The sequence below is a fragment of the Elaeis guineensis genome, chromosome 11 (assembly GCF_000442705.2).
Source record: "Elaeis guineensis isolate ETL-2024a chromosome 11, EG11, whole genome shotgun sequence".
Taxonomy (NCBI): Eukaryota; Viridiplantae; Streptophyta; class Magnoliopsida; order Arecales; family Arecaceae; genus Elaeis; species Elaeis guineensis.
In genome coordinates this window covers 14,995,174-15,022,928 of record NC_026003.2, presented here as the reverse complement: position 1 = coordinate 15,022,928, position 27,755 = coordinate 14,995,174, and the positions used below count along the sequence as shown (strand labels likewise).

The 27,755-nt window shown below is 32.5% G+C and overlaps 1 protein-coding gene across 1 annotated transcript; it reads right to left on the bottom strand.

Moving 5' to 3' along the window:
- Window positions 1–3,334: 3,334 nt before the first annotated feature.
- Window positions 3,335–6,736, bottom strand: LOC140852666 (4-coumarate--CoA ligase-like 4). Its single transcript, XM_073246255.1, has 5 exons — window positions 5,386–6,736; window positions 4,105–4,253; window positions 3,945–4,012; window positions 3,731–3,842; window positions 3,335–3,651 (listed from the first exon to the last, which is right to left on the bottom strand). Exons 1-5 carry the CDS (start codon window positions 6,608–6,610, stop codon window positions 3,538–3,540), a joined length of 1,668 nt encoding a protein of 555 aa, XP_073102356.1. The 5' UTR covers window positions 6,611–6,736; the 3' UTR covers window positions 3,335–3,537.
- Between the last annotated feature and the right edge of the window lie 21,019 nt (window positions 6,737–27,755).

The following is a 27,755-nucleotide window of genomic DNA, read 5'->3' as shown; positions in this document are numbered from 1 at the left end:
GCAAAATCGGACCGCTCAGCAAGATCTGATCAAATATACCAGCAGCTCCGTTGGCACACATATTATGGCCGATAGATTGATAAAAATTCTATACTTAAATTAATTTTATATTAAATTAATCATATATATATTTTAATTAATTTAATTTTATTATTTATTTATTGTAGACACAGCAGCTGGGTCATGCAGTAGAGCAACTGCAGATATGGGAGGCCACACACCAGTTTAGAAGGACTGGTGATTACTTAAATCCTAGATCTCGACAGATCGCAATAACAACTTAAAATATTTTTTATTAAATTTTTATATATACTGATATGTATGGACTAATAAAATTCTAAATTGTATAGACAGATTACATGGTATATTTCATACCGCGGCATGGTGAGGATCCATCTTCTCAGCCCCTTCTGGACCTCAAAGGATGGCTCAAGGCCACTGAAGGGGTGAGTAGGAGTTGGATCATAGGATTTAGCCATAATTTCGACCCTCCAGCAGCTCGATATTCTTCAACATCCTTCTCTTAGACCTCGACAATCTAGATGTGGGGTGATGCACATATGGAGGAGGTCGTGCAGAGGCTTTAGAGTCAGTGATCTCAGAGCTTCCGAGATATTGTCCATAATACGATCATTATGATTTTCTGAGATCGGCATCTGCACAATCAGCTGGACTTTTTGTCATAACCATCATAGTAGGTAAGTCTATTAATAAATTTTTTTATTTATTTTAAATTATTATATTTAGAAGCTTCACATGTTTAAGTTTGAGTCTGAAAAAGAGATCTAGAGGATAAAAATTTAATTTAACCATCTAATCGATGGGTCAGAGATGTTTATAGTTCTGTATCATCGAATAAAATGTGTAGAAATAATCTGTTCAAGAATCGAAGTAGCATATCAAAATATACACCTTCGTATCGAAATATTCATCTTCGTATCGAAATTAATTAATAATATTTTATTTTTTCATTACAGAATATTGAAACATCCAGCTCTCATCCACCAACTGCTAGAGAGGATGTACAAGAGCAGGAGGAGGAGGATGAGAAGGACGAGAAAAAGGATCTCACATGATTTTTTTTTGATATATATGTAATTTTGATACTTGTAAAGCAGTATAAATTTATAAAATTATATAATTTATATTTTTAATATAACATAATTAATTTCATATTTATGATTGGTGTAAATAATTATTATTTTATTTATATAAAATTTTAAAAAATATAATTACTTATTATTATGGTTAAAATAGATTTTAAACAATTTAATTACATATTTAAAAAAATAAAAAACTATTAGCAATGGCATTAGTGATGAAAAAAGCCATCGCTAATAGTTTTTGAAATTTTAATTAAAAAATTAAAATAACAATTATTAGTGATGATATTAGCAATAAAAAATATCATCGTTAATAGTTTTTATTAAGAAAAAAATTGAAATAAAAAAGTATTAATGATGGTATTATTGTCGCTAATACCATCGCTAATTATATGTATTAGCAACAAAATTTTTGCTATCGTTAATAATGATAATAATTAGCGATGACATTATTTTTGATAAATTATTAGCGATGGTGGTCCGTTGCTAATAATATTAGCGATGGAGAAACGATTATTAGTGATGGCATTTATGCAAGAGAGAGTATAACTATTATAATTTGGCAATTATTTGGACAAGCCATAGATACTCCACTTTGGTAGATGATCGGGCAATTATTGTTTTCTTTTTAGCCTCCAAGAAATAGCGTTATATCCAAGAAAAGCATAAAAATCACTTATGGAGTGTTTAGCAACATGACTGTTAGCTCAATCTGCATCCCAGTAAGCAATGAAATTTAATAGGCCTGATTGTAGTTGATGCTCAAAGTTGGTGATGTCTTTGAGAAATCAAAGTATATATTTAATTACAACCATATGTGCCTTTATCTGATGTTATAAAAGTTAACAAACTTGATTGACTAAGAAAGCAGCATCTGATCATATTAAAGTTGCACGTTAGAAAGCTCTAACAATACTTTAATAAAATGAAGGGTCATAAAGAAGAGGGCTATCATGTGGCCCATCTTTTCAATAGAGTAAGAATTAAAACATGGTTTACAACCAAGCGTAGTGGTGCATTGTAACAAGTCTAGGATGTGTTTGGATTGATATAAAAAAAATTTATCACTTTACTGATCTAGTTGGATGCCAAAAAAGTATGACAATGAGTTCATATTCTTAATCTTTAATAAATTAACAAATTCAATAATGAGCTTGCAAAAAGCACTATTATTATTGCTTGTGAGAATGATATCATCGATATAAAGGAGAAGATATAATGCGATGCTAGCATGATGATGTATGAATAGTGAAGGATTTGATTGTGAAGTAATAAATTTGAAAGAGACATATGATGGAAATATCCTACTTAGGGTGTGTTTGGGTGTGTATTAAATATGTATAGTATGTATAAGAGTGATTACAAGAAAAAAATAAGGAGAAGATTATGGTGCCAATTTAAATGGAAAATTTGAACTTGAATTTGAGTAGAGAGAGTATGAGAAAAATAGGGAGAAGATTACACCAGTAATTTGAATTCAAAAAAATTGAATTTGAACGGAGATAATTTAAGATATTTTAACTCCACGTAATTCAAGCTCTAAACTTGTGCTTATGCATGGCTTCTTCATTGATAAAAATAAGCTCATTATGAGTTCAACATGAACTGGTCACAAATAGCTAATACAAATTTACCATGCCAGATCCCGCCCTATTGTCAGGGTCTTTTTCCTTGCATTTTTTTGTTTGGCAATGGCTTTTGACATAATCTTGTACATACCTTGTAACTAGATGGCATGAACAACCGCCGCCACACCATTTTTCTTTGTTTTGGATGGGTTTTGGGGTGTTTTCATCATGTCGGAGCTTCCGAAGGCGAGCCAGGAAAATGCAATACAGCTCGATCATTTGGAACCTCCGGAGTGGGATTTGGATGGATGCCCTGCTTGTATAGTATTGGGAGGGTGGGCGAGAACAATCCAGTGGGCTAGTTTTCTTGCGGATTTTTGCGGTGTCCATTGTTGCCTCTCCTGCCTCCTGAGCCCCTAATTGTAGTCTGAGTAGCGGTTGTATAGGCATGTATTTCTCTGATTTCATTAATGAAAATACTGTTCTTACAGTACCATATCTGCGTGTTATCGTACCTTTTTTTTGTATTTTTCTGTGCATCTTGCTGGGTGCATTTTAGTTGGCTCTTTTGTGCAGGTGACATCGGGGCACTGTATGAGTTTGCTTGTCCAAAAGACGAAGTCCGTGACACTATGGCAGTTGCTGCTATCCTAATAGACGCCCACCTTTATTTTTAAGATTTATTTGTGCGAGTGATATTAGTTCAGCATTTATGTTTCTTCCGATACATACTGAGCACAACAAATTGTCTCCAATACAATTTTTGATTATCCTACCGAAAAAAGGAGCATCCAGTACAACCACCACTCACTCATTACTCTTCTCCTCCCACAGAACGTACAACGTGCTCTCAGCCAACATAGCCATCAAGGCTCGGAAGCGGCAAGCTTAATGAGATCCTTCCTTAATATCTTCCCGGATGGATTCTTGGGAATGGCTGATACAAACACCACCTTGCGAATCCTCTTGTGACGGGCCATCTAAAAATTTCACCATTGACAGGAATTAAGAACGTCATATTCGATTTTTTTTCTTATTACTCGCAATCCATGGACTCACCTGCTCTGCCACAAACTCCATCACTCCGGTCGCGGACAAGCGTTCCCCAACAGGCCCAGCCTTCCTTACAACGTACGCCATTGGGTACTGGCCCCCTCTCTCATTCCGGAACCTGCATTAAGAGTGAGTCGTGTTTGGATTAGATTAGATGCAATCATCGATGAAAATCCAATGAGATTTTAGGGAGGGAGAGAGAGAGAGAGAGGGTGATCACGGGATCACGGCGGCATCGGTGATTAGAGGGTGGGTCAGCAATAGTGCCTCCAGTTCTGCAGGGGCCACCTACATCACATCAGAAGGAACCACCACTCCACTATGATCAGACATCCCCAAAGAATACAATTATAAGTTCACATCATGTGGGTCGACGGTACCTGGTGGCCCCTGTATTTGATGAGGTCCTTGAGTCGGTCCACCACGAAGAGATACCCGTCCTTGTCAATGTAGCAAAGATCTCCGGTCTTTAGCCACCTCTCTTCTGAGTCCAACACGGTGCTCGTCGCTTCTGGATTCTTGAAATAACCTAATTATTAAACATAGACAATACCCAACGTACCATTAGAAAAATTATGAGCAGCTTATCAACATTAAAGATGTAGATTTTTTAGGACACCTTAACATGCAGTCTCTGTACGAACTCATACGTAAGGACAAGAGCCTGTTGACCGACCCTTTAAATTAAGGTCCCTATCCTATTCACCACCGCTGTACACCGTGCAAAGGTTGAGAGAGAGTGAAAGTTCAAAAAAATTATCTACATATATTGAATGAATATTAAAAGAATAATGATTATTGTTAGAGCCCGCTCCACTAAGGGACCGATCAATAAGTTTCCTAACGTTTTACGATTTAGTATAAAATACTAATCGCATTTGATATAACTATAATTTAACAAGAATAATCAACATATGCTGCTACCCACTTGTCACTTGCTTTACACAAATATATATAATAGAAAATCTTAAGAGTAGGTTCATTGATTTAACTACTATCTCACATCTGATCCTTTACAAAATTAATATTATGCTAATTCTTATAAATAGATCCTTTTCACATAATTAAAGATCTATCTGGATATTCTTACAAAAATGTCTTATGGAAATCAGATTTGTTTGCCCAGCTAGCCCACATCTTCTAAGGATTTGTCAAAATACCGATCAATTAGCCTATAGCAAACAAAATTAAAAAAACTTCTTCCTCTTTTTTCCATATGATTTGGACCGCATGCAGCTAGTTTGATATCAGTTAGGTTCACATAGGCTTTCTAATTAATACATCCAGCACAAAATTCGCTCTAAATTCTGCTGGATTATCCAAACAATTTGAATTTATTGTTCTAACATAATCACATAATATGAAAGATTATGAATAAATTTTAGATGTAAAGTGCTATCAGCTTAAGTTCTCTCACAAATGGAGCAAGAAGTATATATATATATATATATATGCTCCATCAACAGGCTCCAATTACTAAATTACAGCTGCAATAAAAGTTTCTAATATTTTTTTCAAAAATAAGAAAGAAAGAAGAGTGGGTTCGAGCTGTATCTTTCATGCGAAAGAATGACCGGCATTCATTCCAGACATCAAAAGTTGGCATTCATTCCAGACATCAGTGGATCGCATGCAGCACGAAGCTCAAAGCACTCCCTTACCTTTCATGACGTAGGGACCCCGGATCCAGAGCTCGCCGGTGCGGTTCACTGGCAAGGACATCCCCGTGTCTGGATCCACGATCCTGGCCTCCGTGTTGGGCGACAGCGGTCCCGCCGTCCCGTACCTGCTGCTCTCCTCCGCCGAGTCCGTTGACGCCCCCATCCCCGTGCTCTCCGTCAGCCCATACGACTGCAAAATCTCCACCCAGGGATACTTCGCCCGGAACTCCTCGATCACCTCCCTCCCCAGCGGCGCACCGCCGGACAGCACCCGCCGGAGCCGCCCCAACGGCAGCGGCGTCGGCTCTTTCAACATCGCCACCAGGATCGGCGGCACCAGAGGCAGATACGTCGCCCCGTACTCCCTGATCGCCCGGATCATCTCCCCCATCTCGAATTCCGGCAAGATGACCACCGTCGATCCCGATCCCAGCAGCCCCGTCGCGAATGCCGCCAGGCCGTAGATGTGGAACATCGGGACGGTGCAGATGAACGTCTCCGGCGCGCCGCCGCCCTCCTCCAGCTTGAGCCGGTTGAGGATGATCTGGATCATCGCGATCAGATTCCGGTGGGTCGCCACGACGCCCTTGCTGGTCCTGATGGTCCCAGAGGAGTACAGAAGCGTCGCCGTGTTGTGCTGCCTCACCGTCTCCCGCCGGCGCCGGAGATCGGGCTTTATCGCCATCAATTCCTCGATCGTGTAGCGGATGCGGGCATCGTCGCCGGCGATCCGGTGGTCCCCGAGGAGGATGATGGGGAAATCGCGGTCGCGGGGTAGTTTGCCGACGAGGGTGCGGGTGGCGAAAGCGAGGATCGGGTCGGAGTCGGAGATTTGCTTGGCGATTTCTCGTGGGGTGTTTAGGGGGTTGGTGGTGGTGAGGACGGCGCCGAGGGACATGACGGCGAGGGAGACGATGGGGAATTGGATGGAGTTGGGGGAGAGAAGGAGGACAACCTGGCCCTTGCGGACGGAGAGGCAGGAGGAGAGGGCAGAGGCGAGGGTGGTGACGGAGCGCCAGAGAGCGCGGAAGGAGATGCGGCAGCCGGAGGCGGCGTCGATGAAGGCAATGGTACCGGAGTGGCGGCGGGAGAAGAGGAAGGTGGTGACATCGAGGTAGGGGCTGGAGGGGAGGGGGACGGGCTTGCGTTTGCTGTAGAAGATGGAGTTGGAGGGGCAGAAACCGCTCCGAGGGTCCACCGGTAATCCGTTCGTTGGGTATGCCATCGTGGGAAGCTGTTGATCTCCGGCACTGGGGTGGGGAGGGGAGAGCAGTTCGACTTTGTTGCTGGGTTTGGGTTTTACGCCTTGGTTGGGAGGGAAGAACAGGAGAGAAAAGAAAAGAACGGGGGAGAAAGTATTATCTTTCAGCTCATTATATCTAATTGAAATAAGAGTGGTCTCCATCTAATTTGGTAGCCGCATGGAAAACACTTTCAGGTTATTATAAGTTTTAGTGTCATTTTGATTTTTCATCGACAAATTTTTTTTATTTAACAAATATATTTTGGAAAAAATTTCTATTATATATTATTTTAATTTCGATGGACTTCAATTTTTTTAAGACTACAAATAAGTTGAGAAAAGCCAACTCATGCAAGCAGTTTATGCTCAGTGTTTGTAATATTTCAATCAACTTTTTAATGAACCAAGACAGATTTTTCAGAAAAATGTTGCCAATCGTTCTTATCTAAACTTGCTTTTTATAAGCTAAGATGGTGTTTGGTAGGAGTACAAGATTATACCTAATCAAATCATAGTATATTTTTTTAGTATAGACTCTTCTTTCTTCATCATGGATTAGCCTTTATGCCCACTTGTTATATCAATTTTGCCCTTTTAAATTGTAACCCACATTTTAATTTTATATATCAACTGTATTATATAAATAATATAATATCATAATTAATATTATAATAATACAACATTGCATATATAGTTGTCATACCTTCGATCCAAGATTGCGAGCCGGAGGTCGCGGCAACTACTTATACTCATAAAAGACTCTCTCCATAAATATGCAAAGCATCTCATGACGATATTAAGGTATCATAGTGGAATAAAATTTAAATACTTATTGTTCAACTTAAATTCAAACAAGTAAATCAAATATTTTACATCAAATAAAATTTCATTAAAAATAAAATAAAAAAATAGATCTAAGTTCAATGAAGTTGACAGTACCAAATCTCATCCCTAAAAGTTCTCTCCCAAAATTATTGTCCATACTCATAATTAATTATCTGAATCTAAAAAATAAAAGAAAGAGGTAATGAGCTAGATAGCCCAGTAAATAATGCATATCTCTATTAGATATTTCAGATATTATCATACATATATAATATTCAAAATCAATGCCACGAGTAACATAAAAAAATATTTCATACTTATTAAATAAATCAAATAATTTTAATATTCATATATATGCGTAATCATAAATTTGATTCGAATTAAAGAGACATATAACTCAACAGCCTTACTATGGCCAATATATAACCTCCATTAGTAGGATCCACTGAACACTGGTGCACAAATCTTATTGGCAATGTCTACTAACTACTGACGCACAACCCCTACTGACAGGGTTTGAGTATCAACATATTATCTTTATTGGTGGGGCTCATTGATTATTAACATATAATCTCCATTGATGGGGCCCACTGATTATCAATATATAATCTCTATTGACAAGGTCCACTAAAACATAGTTAGACTGAGAGCATAAATCCAATCCATATCAAAATACTTTTATATCATAACATATCATAATTTCTACCAAATATATGCGTAATCAATAAATCATAATATTTTAGAATTATTTTTTGTTCAAAACATAATTTCATAAATTATGCATAATTTCAAAAAATAATTATTTATTTTCAAAAATTATGAAAGATCTCGAGAAGATAGTTCATTACTTATCTCTTACAGAACACTAAATGAATAGATTGATTAACCTTGAGAAAATCTTTCAGAATCTATTATTTAAAATTATATTTTTAATATTAATTTTAATTATAACTACATCATAATAAAATTCAAAATCAAAATCTCACTTTAGATCGGATCAAAGATTGGGCATGTTTTCCAAATTAGATTTTTAGGGCAAGATCAAACTAACCATGGACAACGAATCCCTAATTTCATAAATCTAAGAAAAGAGAGAAAATATCGAAGAGAGAGAAAAAATTAAGGAGAGAAAATCTGACATTTTAGAGAGAGAGAATTAGGATTCAGGCTCAAAGCATGAAAAAAGGAAAGAGAGAGAGAAACTCTCTCTCCTTTCTTTTCTTTTTTTCCTTTCTTTTTTTTTTCTTTTCTTTTCTTTTCTTTTTCTCTTTTTTTTTTCTTTCTTTCTTTTTTCTTCATTTTTCCTAACAAAATAGGGGACGTTGGTGTCCCCATTTGTTTCCCAAAAGTAGAGATCATGGCTGCACGGTGGTGGTCGGTAGCAACTATGGCTGTGACATCACAATCCAAGGAATCCAGACTGACGGTCGGCGGTGACCATCGGTGCTAGAAAATAGGGGATATTCTTATCTTAGTCTTTTCAGCAAAGTCGGCGATCGACGACAGTGTCTAGCATGATGGAAAGGAAGGAAGAAGAGGGAAGAAGAAGGGTCGAGATATACCTTGGTCTCTGACGACCTATCTAGCCTGATTACTGGCAAGCACGATAAGGGCTTTCATGAAAAAATTTCTGGCAATCTCTGATAGATTGAGCCTCAAATCTTGATGGAAGGAAGAGGGAAGACTCCTCCCTATTGAAGATTTTTGACTCCATTGAGGAGTCATTCAAGAAGTAGACCCCTTACAGGAGTCTTCTTCAAATTTCTTTTTTATCTTTTTTTGAAGCTGCTTTGAGATCCGTGCATAGGGGTGTGGTATTACAATAGTATTTCTAGTATAAAATACTATGATATCATTATGCTATATAATATGAGATAATATCTTAACAAATCATGATATTATTGGATTTTAGATATTTTGCATGTAGATTTCAAAAAATTTTGACAAACAAATAGCGAAAGATTAGATTAAATTAGATTTAATCCTATGCATGCATAAATCTAAATTAAATACTTAAGGATCTAATTCATATGATGATAAATAAAATTAAGAGTATCTAATTTCAGAGAATAAAATAATTTTGAGAACAGAAGATCAATTCTCTAAATTGCTATCCTTATTTTTACTTGGATCGGATCCGATAGATACTTGAGTTTCTGTCGGAGCCATGTATATGCTCGGTCTTTGCTGGTATCCACACAGAGATGACTTGATCAAAGCACCGAGGTCTTTAGAGTACTAGCACTTTGCAGGTCTCACTCCTTGACTAAGATCTGGATCTCTTTTTTTAGAACTTGAAGAAGAAAAGCTACTGCACGAACTTTTCGTGCTAATCTGATGGGATCTTTTCAGGATGCCAAGAAGAGAAGAAAGAAATCTTTTCTTCTTCTCTTCCTCTCTCTCTAAACTCTCTCTCTGATCTAATCTGAGGATGAAGTGGGGCATGGAGATGAAAAAGGAGAGGAGGGGTGCGTAGAGAGATGACTTGTGGTTATATCGAAACTTGAAGATATGGAGATGAAGGAGAGGAGGGGGCGTGGATAGATGACTTGTGGCAAGGAAGGAACACCTAGAATAAACCACGCACACCTTCACTTCTTCTTCAGATCAGATCAGAGAGAGAGATTTTAGAGAGAGGAAAAGAGAAGAAGAAAAGATTTCTTTCTTCTCTTCTTGGCATCCTGAAAAAATCCCATCAGATCAGCGTGAAGAATTTATGTAGCAACATTTCTTCTTCAAGTTCTAGAAGAAGAGATCCAGATCCAAGTCAAGGAGTGAGGTCTACGAGATACTAGCACTTCGAAGGCCTCGATGTTTTGATCAAGTCATCTCTGGATGGATATCAGTAAAGGTCGGACATATGCGTAACTCCGACAAAAATCTTCGATATCCATCAGATCCGATCTGAGTAAGAAGAAAAATAGTGATTCAAAAATTGATCTTTCCTTCTCAAAATTTTTTGATTTTAGATCTGTTTAATAAATCTATTTCATCATGTTAAAAGATCCATAGGTGATTTATGTTTTAGATCTGCGTACTCCATGTGAAAATTATTTTCATATATGCTTCCGCTAGGTTAATATAACCTGAAAAATTTTCAGTATGCCCTTATCACTTAGAACTCTAAGAGATATATCACAATATAGTAACAATTTTATTATCATAATATTATAATAAATACTATTATAGTATTTATATTTACATTTTGTACGTATAATATTTCATTCCAATAATAATTTGCACAGCATAACAATATGATTCCAATTTACTATTATAGGAAGTCCCTAGCAAGATCCGTTATCTATTACTCACTTCAAGGTTAAAAAGATAATTTCATAAATTTAATTAGTTTTTAATTTAAATAAATATGATTTTCACTCATAATGTCAGTGAAATCATTATGTCAAATGTATTCATGTAAAAATAATGTTTGTGAAGATATACATTCAAATATCATTTTTTGGAGGGTATTCACATAAATTTCAATATTTAGATTCATATTCATGTAAAAAAAAAATCTAAGGATTTTTTTTATAGGTATATCCTTCTAAATATATGAAATTACATGAATACCCTAAGAAAATTAATATTTATATATGTACTCTTATAAAATCTTTTTTGTAGGTTTATCCATTAAGAATATTTTAATTATTTCAATTTTAAACTGCTAATTTTTTTAATAACGTCATATGCAAGAAAAAGAAGAAGAATATATATAAATTAAGTACTTTATGAAAGTATACATATAAATATTAATTTTAAAAGGATATTCATATAAATTTTAATATTTAGAAGAGTATGTTTGTGGAAAAAAATCTAAAAATAATGACTTTATTTAATATTTTTTATTCCTAAACCATTATAAATACCTGAAATTGTATGAATATACTCATAAATTTATTATTTGCCCAAACACTCTTATTAATTATCATTTTTCATCTATACCTTAATACTATCTAAAATTATGCGAATACCATCATAAATTATTTTTTTTTTACATGCACATCCTTATGTATTAGTTCCCTTTGCATCCATACCATTAATTGATGGAAGTGTAAAAAGAAATAAATTATAAGGATGTATACATAAATATTAAATTTATAAAAGTATATATGTAAATTTAGATATTTTAATGGTATATATATATATGAAATAATTAATTTAAAAATATATACATAGGAATATATATGTAATTTTAGATATTTATAATTATATATTGTAAAAAAACTTTTATTTATATTACAATGGTTTGTTATAATGAAAAATAACATGCGTTGAACGCATACCCTAGGTTTTATATTTTTTGGGTACAATATTCTAGATACTTGTAGACGAAGAACGTATTTTAAAAGTGGGATGAACGGCATGGAACATTGCGTCGAACGCGTAAAAGGCGGTAGTTCAGCTGGCGCAATGCAGCGATTTAGCGGACAGGCTCTTTTGTCCCTTACAGCATCCTGTAACGTGCCCCTTTAGTGGGACCCGCATTGTAATTGGCTTCCTATGGCTGCTGGGTGGGGAGTAGTCAAAGAGTAAGATGATGTTTGCTGTTAGAGAACCACAGCGAAAGTTACGGGGGCCGTAGTGGATGTCATGTGAAAAAAGATGGGTATAAAAAAATTCACCACCCTCTGACCATCGACGCCGCCAGAACGGACCAGAATCAAGGCATTCAACGATGGCTCCCTCTACTCCGAGGGTTTTTATTTTTGAATATTATTTGTTTAATAGTTAATTCCAAAGATTCCTCCAATCCTAACTTATTTTTTGATTTATGGTCCAAATCATGAATTGAATCCATGACTTCAATGCCATCTCAACTAAAATCATGAGTTCAATCTATGATTTCAAATCTAGGTGAACGCACGATATGGCAAAAAAAAAAAAAAAGTGAAATTGCCTATTCAACCTATGTTTTTACTGAAATTAATTAAATCATTGGTTCAACATACGATGTCAATTTGAAATCTAGTCTTAACCCATATTTTTACTGAAATCATGAGTCCAACTCATGGTTCCACTGAAATCACAAGTCCAACCCACGATTTCAGTGAAAACATGAGTCCAACCCATGTTTTCAATATTTTTAAATTCCATTCGAACCCACCCTGCTCCCTATCTATTTGAGAAATCTCTCTCCCTCCTGGCAATATATTCCTATCCTAAAATCGACCTCATCCCCACTCTAAAATCGATCTAATGGCTTCAAATGTAGAGGTATTTCGAAAGAAAAGATCAAGTAGAAAAAAGAAAATAATCTTCATATAGGTGATTTATTTTTAAATAATGGATGTAGCAAAAATTTTATATCAATTTTTTTCGAAGAAAATTATGGGGGAGAATAGTCGATTTAAAATTATTTTAGTAATTTTTGAATTGAATTTTTGTTCGAAAGGATGGATTGGCTTTCTACGATTATGTTGAATAAGTCAAGATATCCTACTCTAGTTAAATATATTTATAGTAATTTTAGCTTCTATAGTTTAGCTTATTCTATTTTATCTTATGTGAAAGAAAAAATTATCCAGTTTGATTGTAGTGCTGTTGGTTAAATTTTAAATATTCCGTCAAATGATAATAGACATTTAAATAGTATATATTGGGATCATAGAGATTTAGATTATCATACCTGTATTAAAACTATTTTTGAAAATGATAGCTTTAGCTCAAACTGCTAAACCTAGTGCATATCTATTATCACTTAAAAATAGACTAATTCATCATATTTTTATATTTAATTTTCTATCCAAAGAAGATTATAGAGATAATATATCACATATGAATATTTATCTCCTTAAAATTATTCTTTCAGATGATAGGGTTAATTTACCATTTTTAATGATATTTATATGAATGAATGCTTTCAAAATTTCAAAACCTATTTTTTCTAAGGAGCTGTTATGACTACCATCTTCGAAGTCTTTGATGTCCCATCACTGATGATGATGAAGTTATTAAGCTCACATCCACTGACACCTACAATTAATCATCTCTAAGGCATATGGGCTATATATTTACTGGTGGGGTATGGAGGTATATGTCTGAGGTATATGAAGAAGAAAGTGATAGTGAAGGAGAAGGTCAGCCTACTAATAGAGATCAGCCTAGACATCCCACACAGTTTGCTCAGAAGTCTTCTGATCTACATGCATTGTTTGCTTGGGTAGATGTACTGGAGATATCTGGTAGGGAGGGATTTACATATATGGATGTATGACTGGATGAGAGATTTACACAATTCAATTAATTTGCACAGTATTTTTATCGTCAGTTCTCTCTGCCTCCATAAGACCTTATAGTGGATGATTAGGCTTTAGCTTTTGGTTGTAGTATTTGAGGCTCCACTCGATGATGCATCATCTTTTTTATTTTTTTTAGAGTAATGTAATTTAGTTTGTTGTAAGCGCATTTTCCTTTCTTTTGGTGCTCACTTACTTGTCTAATGAAATCATATATTTTTACCAGTTTTATGTTGAACCTAAGATTTCCTATAAACTATTATGTTTCAATTAACATCATGTATTTTGCTTTGGTATTAGACATCTGCGAGGTATGATCTTCCAATTACTATACATTTCCTTCATCTTTGCATCTGCATGATGAGTTGTGAAACATTTATCACAACATAATATACCTTCAACAAGTCCAAGTTGCGGTGGCATACAATGGCTGGGTATATGGTAGCAGTGGTAGTCAGGTCCTCATCGAGGAAGATGTCCCATCCTCTCAGCAAGACGCCCTTGCGAACTTGATTTATGAGCACCAAACTGAAGCGAATTTCAGTATAGAGGTAAAACGATAATTTTAAAATTTTTTCAAAATTATAATTTTACAGTAAAAATTATTAATTAATCTAATTAATTAATATGTATTAACCCTACACAAGGATCTGAATATGATATATATAGCATGCATTTAAATCTAAAATTTCGAATTCTACAGTAAACGTTTTACTGTTATGTGTTCAGAACACATTACCTTCGTGTAGGTAGTCGATTACTGCAGTCTGATCACCATCGGAAAGGTCTGATCATCGCAATACAGCCACACAGTATGTCTAGCCTCCATGGATCATCCACACGAAGCTTTCGATCTGATTGGCTCCTCACGAATGCTAGTTCGTTGCAGAACCCTTTCGATGGCCGATGCTGATCAAACTCCTTCGATCGATGTCTGCCGACTCTTCGGATGCTTTGGATCATCAACAAAGGTACTTGAGAGATTGATGAAGCTCTCTCTGAAGTCTGGTGGGCTCACGACACTCGTAGCTCACCTTCTCACTTCCCGAATCCTAGGCAGAAACCCTAGGGTACTCTCAGAAAAAAATCCTACGCCCTTTTTGTTTCTTTTTTTTTCTCTTCTTTTCTTTTCTTTTCTCATGCACAGAGCTTTTCTCACACCACCCTTTCTCTCTCAGAAAGTCATACGCATGCCCCATTTTCTCTTTCCTTTTTAAAATAGTGCAAGACCGCATCTTTATCGCGTCTTCACTGCGTGAGAGGATAAAGCTAGGTGGTTGCTCACTTGAATTCAAATTGAATTTGAATTCAAATGTCAACCAACCAATCTTTATCCACTCTTGGTGTGAGAAGAAGGGGGTGTGAGTTCTTTGTGCATGGAGAGTTTACACGAGAAACTTTTTCTCGTGTAGAGCAAGTGGCGCACTAGTGGATATGGTGGCGCATGGGATTAGTTGCTCATTCAAATTCGAGCATCATTTGAATTTGAATGGCCAACTAATCAATCTTTATCCACTCAAATGGCACACAAAGGAGGGGCGTGGGAGAAAATTCATGAGAACTTGTTTCTCATGAATTCAAATAGGCGCAGGTGGGTGAGGTGGCGCAGGGAGATAAGTCAAAGTGGTTTGAAATTTTAAACCAATCTAATTGAACCAACCTTATCAAAATAGGTTAGGCACAATTAGACTAAGTTAAACCCAACAAAATTAGGCTTAATTAGGCTCAATAAAATTCTAATCAAATTAGGAATTGACTAAGCCCAACCCTTGATCAGATCAGGGACCAAACCACCTTGGCGATTAGGTCAACTCTTAACCTAATCAGATCAAACCCAACTGAATTCAATTCAATTGGACTTGATCTAAAAATAATTACTCAATCAAATTAAGTTAATTAGCGATCAAATCACTAATTAAACCTCTCATAAATACTGAGTCCAAATTCGATGGGCAATCGGGCATCAAAATCCATCAATATGAAATCTTGATCGAAGAGTCTCAAATCAGTGGGACTCTTGACCTCGGTATCCAAAATGTGTGGAACTCATGATCAAAGAATCTTGATTCTTGATCACAGAGTCTCAGACATGTAGGACTCAGAGTCTCCAAGTATTAGGACTCTTGATCGAAGAGTCTCAGTCCAATGGGACTCTTCACCAGCCATCAGATCAGATAGGAACCTCTAATGTGTGTGACCCCGCAGGTTCGAACCTAAGTCGGTAGCACAGAAATCAATTTCTGTACTAATCGAAGTGACCATCTAGCAATGGTATCTGACATCGGGATAGGTCGAATAGTTGCAATCGCAACATTCAGAACCTACGTGAATATGGTTACTATATAATTCATCCCTTTTGACCCCTGTGTATAAGATGACTCAGGGTTAAACTGTCAATCCTGATCAGATCATCCGAATCGTGCTCAACTCAAATAGTCTTGTGACTCCTTACTAGGACTACCCTGGCTAAGGTTTTGCTAAATTGAAATACGACTGTACACAGCTCCTGAACTAGAGTGGTCAATCCCATCTTGACACACGCACCGACAAGTCAAGTACTTAACTATACCCAGCAGCCTTCCATCACTGAATTAAAAATTTAGGTAGTCCAGTGCCTAAGTGCAGTGAGTTGCTTGCAAGTCACTGTGGTAGTCTCAGGTCGGAGGGACAGTTATATCCATATCCCATCGGAGTAAATCTTGACAGCAGAAAAAGCTCCGGAGTCGGTCACGTTCAGTGTAGATGTACCCTTACATCTCACCTGTATGCCATACCAGTATTTTCACACTCCTTGGTTAAGAGGACAACCAACCCATATGGCAGACAATGACCTATGCTTGATAAACGTTGTTGTCCTTGGTAACAACGTATCATTTGGTCACGAACATGTTTAAGGACTAAATGATAAATCCTCCCTTGTCGAGTCAAAATAGTCTTAAGAACTTCACCACAACACAGGAGTTCATTAGAAGATGAAATAATTTATGATAAAAAAATATCAAAATAACTTTTATTAATTTATAATTCATATACTAATACAAAAAAGATCACAACCATCAACAGGCTGATGATTGGCTTTGGAACACTATTCCTAACACAAACAAGCTTGGTTGTAATGTGTGATCATGATTCCTCGGGTTTTTAGGTTTTAGATTTTTATGGTTTAGGAGGTTTTAGGATTTATTATCAAGTTTTAGGTTATAAGATTTCATAAATACTTAGTAATCCAACTATTGAAATGAAAAATAGAAGATTTGTAATAAAAAAAAATAAAAATCTGACTGAGCTGGTGAAAGATAGAAGGGCAATTGATTGCCTATACTATAAGAAAATAAGAATTTAGCAACTAAAAAATTGGTTGCAAAATAATAAAAATCGATTGCTAATTTATTTTGTGATCAATTTTAATTGGTCACAAAAATCCTGATTGTAAAATTTTGTGACCAATTTAGTGACCAAAAGATAAAAAAATAATTTAAGTTTTATAATATTTTTTTTAAAATCGATTGCAAAATTGATCTCTAAAATTGGTTGCTATATTTATTAAAATATTTTTTTATTGATAAATCAATCATAAAATCAATTGCTAATTATTTTTAAATTTTTTATTAATAAAATTGATTATAAAATTGATCACTAATTATTTTTAATTTTTTAATTAGTATATCGATTATAAAATCGATCACAAATTTTATTAAAATATTTTTTATTAATAAAATTGATTGTTAATTATTTTTAAATTTTTTATTAATAAAATTGATCACAAATCAATTATTAAATTTATTAAAATATTTTTATTAATAAATCATGCCCAAAATCAGTCACTAATTATTTTTAAATTTTTTAATAATAAAATTATTCAAAAAATTAATTGCTAATTACTTTATTTTTTAATTAATTTATCTATCATAAAATCGATGGTTAATTTTGTTAAAATATTTTTTTATTTATAAAATCAATCGTATAATCAATCACTAATTATTTTTGAATTTTTTGATTAAAAATTGATCGCAAAATAAGTTGTAATTTATTTTTATAATATTTTAATTTTAAAAATTGATTTCAAAATTTGAATTTTATATTTTTATATGATTTTTATATTATTTTTTATTTTTATATATTTTATTTGTTATATTATTATTTAAAATAAAATTTGGTTGGTGCAGTCCATGGAGCGAGGCATGGACCAACGATCGATTCCCCTCAATTTCTCGTGGTCCACTATGGACTCGGGGCGTTTTCCATCTGTTTCTCATGGCTCATGGCCAGGAGAGGCTGTTGTGGGCAGGCCGACGAGGGGAGGCCATCGTGAGCGATCGCTAGGGAGGGGAGGGGGGGCCATCATGGGAGGGTCAACATGGGGACGTTGGAGAGGAGGGTGGCTATCACGAGCAGGCTGACGAGGGGCGGCCATTACAGGTGGTCGTCGGGAAAGGGAGGGGAGCTGTTGCAGGTGAGCCGATGAGGGGAGGCTGTCATGGGCGATCACCGAAGAGGGGAGGGCAAGCCATCGCAGGTGGGCTGGGGAGGGGAAGAGGGGGTTCGGGCATCGGGGTGGGGAGGGGGTATGTCACAGGCGGGCCGATAAGGGAGGTTGTTGTGGACGGTCATTGGGGAGGGGAGAGGGGGCAGTCGAGGGTGGGCTGACGTGGGGAGGCCAGAGGGGAGGAGAGGCCATTGTGGATGGGCCGACGAGGGGAGGCCATCGCGGGCAGTCATCGGGGAGGAAAAGAGGGGGTTCGGGTGCCGGAGAGGAGAGGGAAGGCCGTCGTGGGTGGGTTGGCTAGGGAGGACGTCGCGGGTGGGCCAATGAGGGAAGGCCGTCTGTTGTCGAGGAGGAGAGAGAGGGCCGTTGTGGGCACATTGACGAGGGAATGCCAAAGGAGAGGGGAGGCCATCACGAGCGGTCATCGGGGAGGGGAGGGTGTGCCTTCATGGGCGAGCTGACGAGGAGAGGCCATCAGAGAGGAGAAGAGGGGATTTGGGCACCAAGGAGCGGAAGAGGAGAAGAGGTCGGGGAGGGGAGGGGAAGGTGGGCTATAAAGAAGAAATCTATAGCGCCAATTAATTTTTTTTTCAAAATTCAAATTTGCTATCGATTTTTCAGTTGTAAAATAATAAAAAAAATTATGATCGAAAAATCAATCATAAATTTAATTATAAAATGAAAATAATTTAAAAATTTTGTGATGAATTTTTTGATCATAAAATTATAATATTTTACAATCAAAAAATCAATTGCAAACTTATTTATAGATTAAAAAGTAATTCAAAAATTTTACGATCAATTTTTTGATTATAAATTTTTTAATATTTTGTAAATAATAAATTTTATGATTAAAAAATTAGTCATAAAATTCTTGAGCTATTTTTTAATCTATAAATTAGTTTGTGATCGATTTTTTGATTGCAAATTTTTTTAAAATTTTATAACCAAAAAATTAATTATAAAATATTTTAATTATTTTTTTAATTTAAATATATTTATGATTGATTTTTTGATTATAAAATATTAAAAAAATTATGATCAAAAAATTCATTATAAAATACTTAAATTATTTTTTAATCTATAAATAATTTTATGATCAATTTTTTAGTCACAAAATTAATATCTTATGATCAAAAAATTGATTGTAAATATATTCATAGATTAAAAAATAATTCAAAAATTTTATGATCAATTTTTAGTCATAATTTTTTTTAATATTTTACAATCAAAAAATCAATCACAAATATATTTTATAACTAACTATAATTTTTTTTATTTTTTTGAATATAGTATAATTTTAAAATTTAGAATTTATCTTCACCATTCATTATTTAAATAATTATCATTAGAACATCATCACAAAAGACCACCTCGATCCGATAATCTTAGTTATGTCGATCAATTAAATTTGATTTCGATGGTCATGAATGATCGTGTGATGATTTGATAGATAGATTCTATTGACGGATTTAAAAATTTACAATGATGATCTCAATTATATTTGTAGTATACTATCAAAATTTTACTTCAATCAGATATCATTATTATGGTCAATTTAGCACAAAATAATTTGGATCATTAAATAAAAAAAAATGATCAAAAGGCCAAATGGCATCCAATTATAAGACAATTTTTTGGATAAATAATTTTTGTTACTATTTTGATCATTTGTACAGTGATGATTATAAAATTTAAACTGCATATATATGAATCATCCATATTAAGTAGATCTTATAAAAGTATAAATATAATTACTTAAGGACTTTAAGAATGAGTATCAGGAGATATATAATTTTGAATAGTTTATATATGCATGGTTTGAATATTATGATCACCATCATACAAATGATTAATGTAATGGTAAAAATTATTTATATAAAAAATTATCTTATAATTAGATAATGTTTGGCCTTTTGATCACTCATTTTTTATTTAACGATCCAAATTACTCCATACTAAATTGACGATAGTAATGATGTCCAATTAAAATGATATTTTGATAGTATACTATAAATATCATCGAGATCATTATTATAAATTTTTAGACCTATTGAGAGTTTCTATCTATCAGATCATGATGCGGTCGTTCGTGACTGTCAAAATTAAATTTTATTGATTGAAATAAAATAAAATTTTATCTATCTATCTATCAGATCATGATGCGGTCGTTTGTGACTGTCAGATCGAGGTAGTTTTTTATGGTGATATTTTAATGATAATTATTTAGATAATGAATGATGAATATGAACTTTAAATTTTAAAATTATATCATATTAAAAAAAATAAAAAAATTATATTCAATTATAAAATATATTTATGATCAATTTTTTGATTGTAAAATATTAAAAAAATTTATGACTAAAAAATTATCTGCAAAATTTTTGAATTACTTTTTTAATGTGTAAATAAGTTTGAGACTAATTTTTTGGTTACAAAATATTAATTTTATAATCAAAAGATTGATTATAAAATTATTTATAGATTAAAAAAATAATTCAAGTATTTTGTGATCAATTTTTTGATCATAATTTTTTAATATTTTGTAACTAAAAAATTGATCATAAATATATATAAATTAAAAAATAATTAAAATATTTTGTGATCAATTTTTTGGTTGTAAAATATTAAAAAATTTATGATAAAAAAATTGGTTACAAACTTAATTATAGATTAAAAAAACAATTCAAGTATTTTGCAATTGATTTTTTGGTTATGGATTTTTTAATATTTTATAATCCAAAAATCAATCCCAAAAATATTTAAATTAAAAAAATAGTTAAAATATTATATGATTGAATTTTTGATTGTAAAATATTCAAAAATTTTGTGATCAAAAAATTGATTGTAAACTTATCTATAGATTAAACAACAAGTCAAGAATTTTGCAATCCATTTTTTGATTGTAAAATTTTTAGTAGAAATAAAAAAAATGAAATGCTTGCAACTGATTTTTCAGTTGTAAAATAATAAATCTATTTTACAAGCAAAAAATTGATTGCTAAATTATTTAAAAATTGAGTTAAATAATTAAAAATTATTGCAACCAAATTTATGGTTGCAAATCTATAAAAAAATAATATTTTATAAATTTATTTTTATATTTAGCTTTTTGATTATAAAATCAGTCACAAAATTTTAATTTTGCAGTCGATTTTTTTTATTGCTATATTAATTCTTTTACTATGGAATGTAAAATCGATCAAAAGATTTTAATTTTGCCATCAATTTAGCAACTGATTTTTTTTATCACTACATTAATTTTTTTAATAATCGATTGCAAAATCAGTAGCAAAAAATTTTGATCACAAAATCGATCATAAATTTTAATCAAAAAATTCGATCACAAAATTGGTCACAAAATCATTATTTTCTTATAGTGAGTAGATCAATCGGGCTCACCAAATTGATTCGATGCAGGGTTTAGGGTTAAGGATTTATGGTTTATGATTTTAAGATTTACCATTTTTAGGATTTAAGGTTTTGATTTTACAAAGAGATATAAATACCTAGTAACCCAATAATAAGAAAATTTTAAAAAATAGCCTACTTAGTCGACTGGCTAGAAATGGTGATCGAACGTGTTGAAAAATGTAGATGATTTTATGTATGTATTTTAATTTTTTTTAAATAAATTATAGTAAAAAAATAAATAAATTAAATTAATCTAATATATATATGATCTAATCATCAAATCAACCTACTCTAAAATAATCACATGATAAAATCTGCATGCATGGATGTAGACAATAGATCAAATCTATACCTATCTAAGTTCAAAACTTGATACCTGTGTGGATCGACGATCGCTGCTACTAAAAGATATGGTAGAGAGAATCTTTGCTGATTGCTCATAGCCACATATGCATTTGGCCTCCATGAAAAATCCACTCGAAGCTCCGATCTGATCGGTCTTCTCGGAAGTGCTAGCTTATGCAAAAATCTTTTTCTTGGCTGATCTAAATTTTTTTTTCAAATCTTTGAAATCTTTTCAAAGATTGAAAATAGACTTCTGAAAGAGATGAAGAGGTGGAAGAAAGATGGAGAAGAAACCAATTTTCTTCTTATTTTTTCTCTCTTACCAAACCCTTAGGAATAAAACCCTAGAAGATAGCTTTTACGCTCACCCCAAGAGAAAGGACTCTCCTTATCTTTTTATGCCATGAACCCATGCCCAAGGACTTCTCATTGTGAATACTCTTTTCTCTGGCCTCTTACACATACAAAAGAGAAGAACAAACCCCTTTTTATTGGTATGTAATATGTTAGGTGAAGAGTCCAAGAGATCTTGGACTCTTCCAAGAGATGTTACACCCTCTCCCAATTCCAAGCCAAAATGCACCCAAAAAAATATGGGATGTCCCTTTTCATATTTTTTTACTATAAATTAGTTCTCTAACTAATTTTTTATAAAAAATCTCCTAAAAATATTGCACATATAAGGAGAAAAAAAATAAGTTGATGGCAAGATTTTAAAGATAATGTCAAATATTATCTATATGGTGTCCAATTCAAATCAGATTTAAACAAACCAAATAATATCAGATTTTATTCAAGTTTGGATGTGAGATATAGAAGGGAAAGAGATCTTTGATAGAAAAAAATCTCACACAAAATAATTTTGTGCATGAGGAATATGGCATCCAAAACTTGGTGGCATATGGGAGGAAGAGTCCATTCCAATATGGACTCTTAATTCCGTTATTTGAATCCAAACCAAATCATATATGGTTTAGCCTAAATAAAATAAATAAAATCCAATCTAGTTAAGTTTATAAGTTTTTAATCAAATTTTAATTAAATTAAAAATTGATTGAATCAGAATTCTAATCAAATCAGAGATAATTCTTTCTTAGCGATTAGGTCATCTCATAACCTAATCAAGTCAAATCTAATTGAATCTAATTTAATTAGATTTTATTTAATTCTTTTTACTCAATCAAATCTAGCTAATTAATAATTTAATTATTAATTAATTTTCTATTAATTCATTAATACTTGGTGAATAAATTTATTACAACTTTTGCATAAGGTTAATCATCAATCGAATTGATAATTAAGTCCCTAAATGATTCTCAATCGTTGATCAACCACATGATTAGTTAGAAATTTTTTTTGAATGTGATCCTATAGATTCAAACCTAAGTCGGTAGCATAGAAATAAATTTTTAAACTAATTGATGTAATCATCTAGCAATGGTGACCCGATATCTGGATAGGTCGAATGAAGACGAAGCAATATTCAAGAACCTACTGACGTATGGTTACTGCATAATTATCTTTTTGATCCTAATGCTCAAGGATAATCTAAGATTTAATTGTCAACCCTAGATAAGTCATCCACATTATATTTTAATCTTTCATATCCATCACATGGATTATCTGAGCTCATATTTTGCTAAATTAAAGTATATTGATACATTAATTCTCACTAATTTGGAGGGGTCAATCCTATCTTGACTTAGCATCGACTTGACAAGTACTTGACTACACTTAAAAATCTTTCATTATTGAATTATAAACTCAGATAGTCTGATATCAAAGGATAATAAATTATTTGCAAGTCACTGTGGTGATCTTAGGTTGGAGGGATACTTATACTCATATTGTTTCCGAGCTACCCTTGATAATAGAGTGCTCTGCAATTAGTTATCTTTAGTGATGATGTACTCCTATACCTCATTTGCATGGCATATTAGTGTCTCCACACCATTTGGTTATGAGAACAACCAACATATATTGCACACAATGACCTACACTTGATATCGGTATCGTTTTAGTAATAGCTTATCGTTTGATCGTGAATCAGTTTAAGGATTACATGATAAATCTTTCTTTATCGATCAAAATAATCCTAAAGACTTCATCACAACATAGGAGTTCATTAGAAGATGTAATCTTGTGATGAAAAAGATCAAATAATTTTTATTATTGATCAATTCATATACATTTATAATTAACGCAATCGTCAAATGATTGACTTTACGATATATTTTCTAACAACTCCCACTTGGACTCAGGCTAATCAGTATAATATCATATATCTATCTTTGATTTGTCATCTCAAAACTCCTAAATATCAAGACTTTAGTAAATAGGTTGGTCAGATTCTCCTTTTCATCGATCTTCTAAAGATTGATGTCATCTTAACAGATTTTTTGAATAAGGTGGTAGCGATGCAAAATGCTTAGTAAACTAATGGAACTTTGGCTCCTTCGCATGAGCTATGGCTCTAGTGCTGTACAATACAGTGAAAACATCATTGGAGAGTGCCACTCCTAGCTTACTAGTGAACTTGTACAAGCTCATAGCTTCCTCGCAAACATCGAATACTGCAATACATTCTGCCTCATAAACTGAATTGGCTATATTTTTCTATTTTGAACTTTTTTAGTAGATTACTTTATTATTTAGGATAAGGATATATTCTGATACATTCTTGCTATTATTATATCAAACTAAAAGTGGAGTCATACTCTTAAGTTTTAAGTCAGATTCTTCATAATCGAATCATCGGTCCTTAGTATTTCTCAAATACTTAAGGATGATCTTTCAATGATTCTCACTCGAATCTTGCAGGTATCCACTCACTACCTTAGTAAGTATACCATATCTGATCTTATACATAGTGTACATGATAGAACAAATTCTACTCATAAACATCCTATATATGTTGGACTGAAAAAACCCAAGCAGCCTCTTAGATCTATCTCTATAAATCTTCATCCCTAGGATGAGAGATGCTTTTTCAAAATCCTTTATAGAGAACTATGATAGTAGTAAAATCTTTATTCCTTGTAATGTAAGGAATGCCATTCTCAATTAAGAGAATTTTATTCACATACAAAACAAGAAATATACTTACAAAACTATTAATCTATTTCATTACAAGAAAATAGAGTTTTTACAATAAATTTTTTTGTGACGAAAAAAATTTTCATCACAAATAAGACTATTTATGATATTTCAAAATTTTTATCGATAATAAAAAAATATTTATGATGATTTTATATTTTCATCATGAATAAAGAATATTAGCGACGAAAACTAAAATTTCATCATAAATATAAATTATTTTTGATGATTTTTTCATCATAAGTAATAAAATATTATTTAAATTATAAATTTTTAAATATTATCAATGAAAAACTTTGCATCATAAATAATGCAATTATTTGTGATGAAAACTACTTTTTCATCGCATATATTTGTTATTTACGACTAAATATTTTTGTCACTAATATTTGAAGAAAAATAAAAAAATTTAAAATATCGAATGTTATAGATTATTTGTGACATAATTTTCAATCATAAATAATTAAATTATTTATGATAAAAATATTTTTAATATCATAAATAAAATTTATTAATGATAAAAATTTTATCGATAATATTTAAAAAAATTTAAAAATTTAAAAATATTTATGATGAAAAAAATTATGTCATAGATAATGTAATATTTGTGACCAAAAATATTTTTTTCATCATAAGATACAAATCATCTATGATGAATATTTTTCATTGCTGATATGTAAAAAAATAAAAAAAAAATAAAAATTCAAAAGCTCCATTATTAGCGACGAAAAAGTTGTCATCATCAATAATAAAACTATTTTTGATAAATAAAAAAATTATGTCACTAATACTCTAATTTTTATGATAAAAATAATTCATCATAAATAATAAAAAAAATTAAAAAATTAAAAATTATAGATTATTTATGATGAAAAAGTTACGTCGTAAATAATCCCTTATTGATGATAAAAGTTTTATTTTCCATCACAAAATTTTTGATGATTTGATGAATATTTTTTATCACTAATATGTGAAAAATAAAAAATTTTAATTTTCAAAAACTAGACTATTAGCGATGCAAAATTTTTTATCATAAATCATCAAGTGCATTGATGACAGAAAAATATTTTCCATCATTAATAAACCTATTTTTAAAAAGTTTGAAAAATTTAAAATAAAAGATTATTTATGACAAAAATTTATGTCATAAATAATCCCATATTTGCGATGAAATATCAATTATCCATCGTAAAATCATTGATGATTTATGATGAATATTTTTCATTGCTAATATGTAAAAAATAAAAAATTTAAAATTTTAAAAACTTAACTATTAGTGATGGAAAATAGGAATTTCATTGCTAATACCTTTTTTTATGATAAAAAATTTTATCGCTAATAATTAAAAAATTTTAAAAATTTAAAAATAAAAGATTAGTTGTGACGAAAATATTACGTCATAAATAATATGTATTTATGATGAAAATAACAGATTGGATAAGCAAATTGAAATAAAGTCATCTGATATGCATCCTAGACAATGTGATCTAGTTTAAATAATTTTCTATTGGAAGACTTGGATCCCAATTCTAAACCCATTCTCATATAAATATCAAACACTACTGTTCATTCAATTCTCAACAAAACCAAACCTATATCTCTAAATCTTTTTTTTACATTTATGTTGGTTGCCCATCCTATATTATAACTTCAGAATCATGGTCTAAATATGTGGATTCTGACATGATAAAATGATGTATGAATCATTGAGGTACCTATGGTGGGATCTTTAGAGGCAAAGACTACACATGAATACTTGAGGTACTTATCGTGAAACCTTTAGAAGCCAAAATACCAAATATATAGATCAAATTATTATACGTTACTCTTTCTTTTTCTCTTTTCTCCCGTTGCCCAAAGTGATCGAGTTTAAGGCCCTCCACACCTCTATGATCATCAAACAAGAAGAATAGCTAGACTTTTTGCTAGAGGAGGAAGGTTATCTCATCATGCATAGAGAGTGTGGAGCTGCATATCTCCATCAAAGCCACAGAGAGGAAGTAGAACCAAGTTAGGATTTTGAATGAATATATGCAAGCAAAGGTGTCGAATGAATGGACCTAGGTCTCCCAACTTGACCCAAGTCTGGGTTTATGTAAACATTTGGATTCATCATTTTGCATGTTTAGAGTTAAAAGGTTAGCAAGTATAACCATTTTTCATTTTGCTATAATGATCAACAAGATATTGATGCTTTGGTATGATATTAACTTGACTATATATATATATATATATATATTATATGTGTGTGTGTGTGTGTGTGTGTGTGTGTGTGTGTGTGTGTATTATCTTTCTATGGAAGACCCACCAACCAAGGAGTTAAGTTGCATCACATGGCTCATGTTTAGTTTCATCACAAATTTTTTTAAAAAATAAAAATTTCTTTTTTCAGTAATTATTAGCGATGAAAGAGCTTTTTCGTCGCTAATAATATAATTAATGATGCAAAGCTTTTGGTTGTAAATTAATTTTTTTTGGTGGAAAAACTTTTTTAGCAAAAAATATTTTTTTTTGATGGAAACTATTAGCGACAAAAATTTTTATTATTAGCGATGAAATTTTTTCTTTCATTACAAATAATATTTTTGGGGGAAAATATTTTTTCAGCGAGAATTTTTTTTTTGACGGGAACTATTAGCGACGAAAATATTTTTCATCATTAATAAATTTATTAGTAATGAAATTTTTTTATTTCATCATAAATTATATTTTTCATGCAATT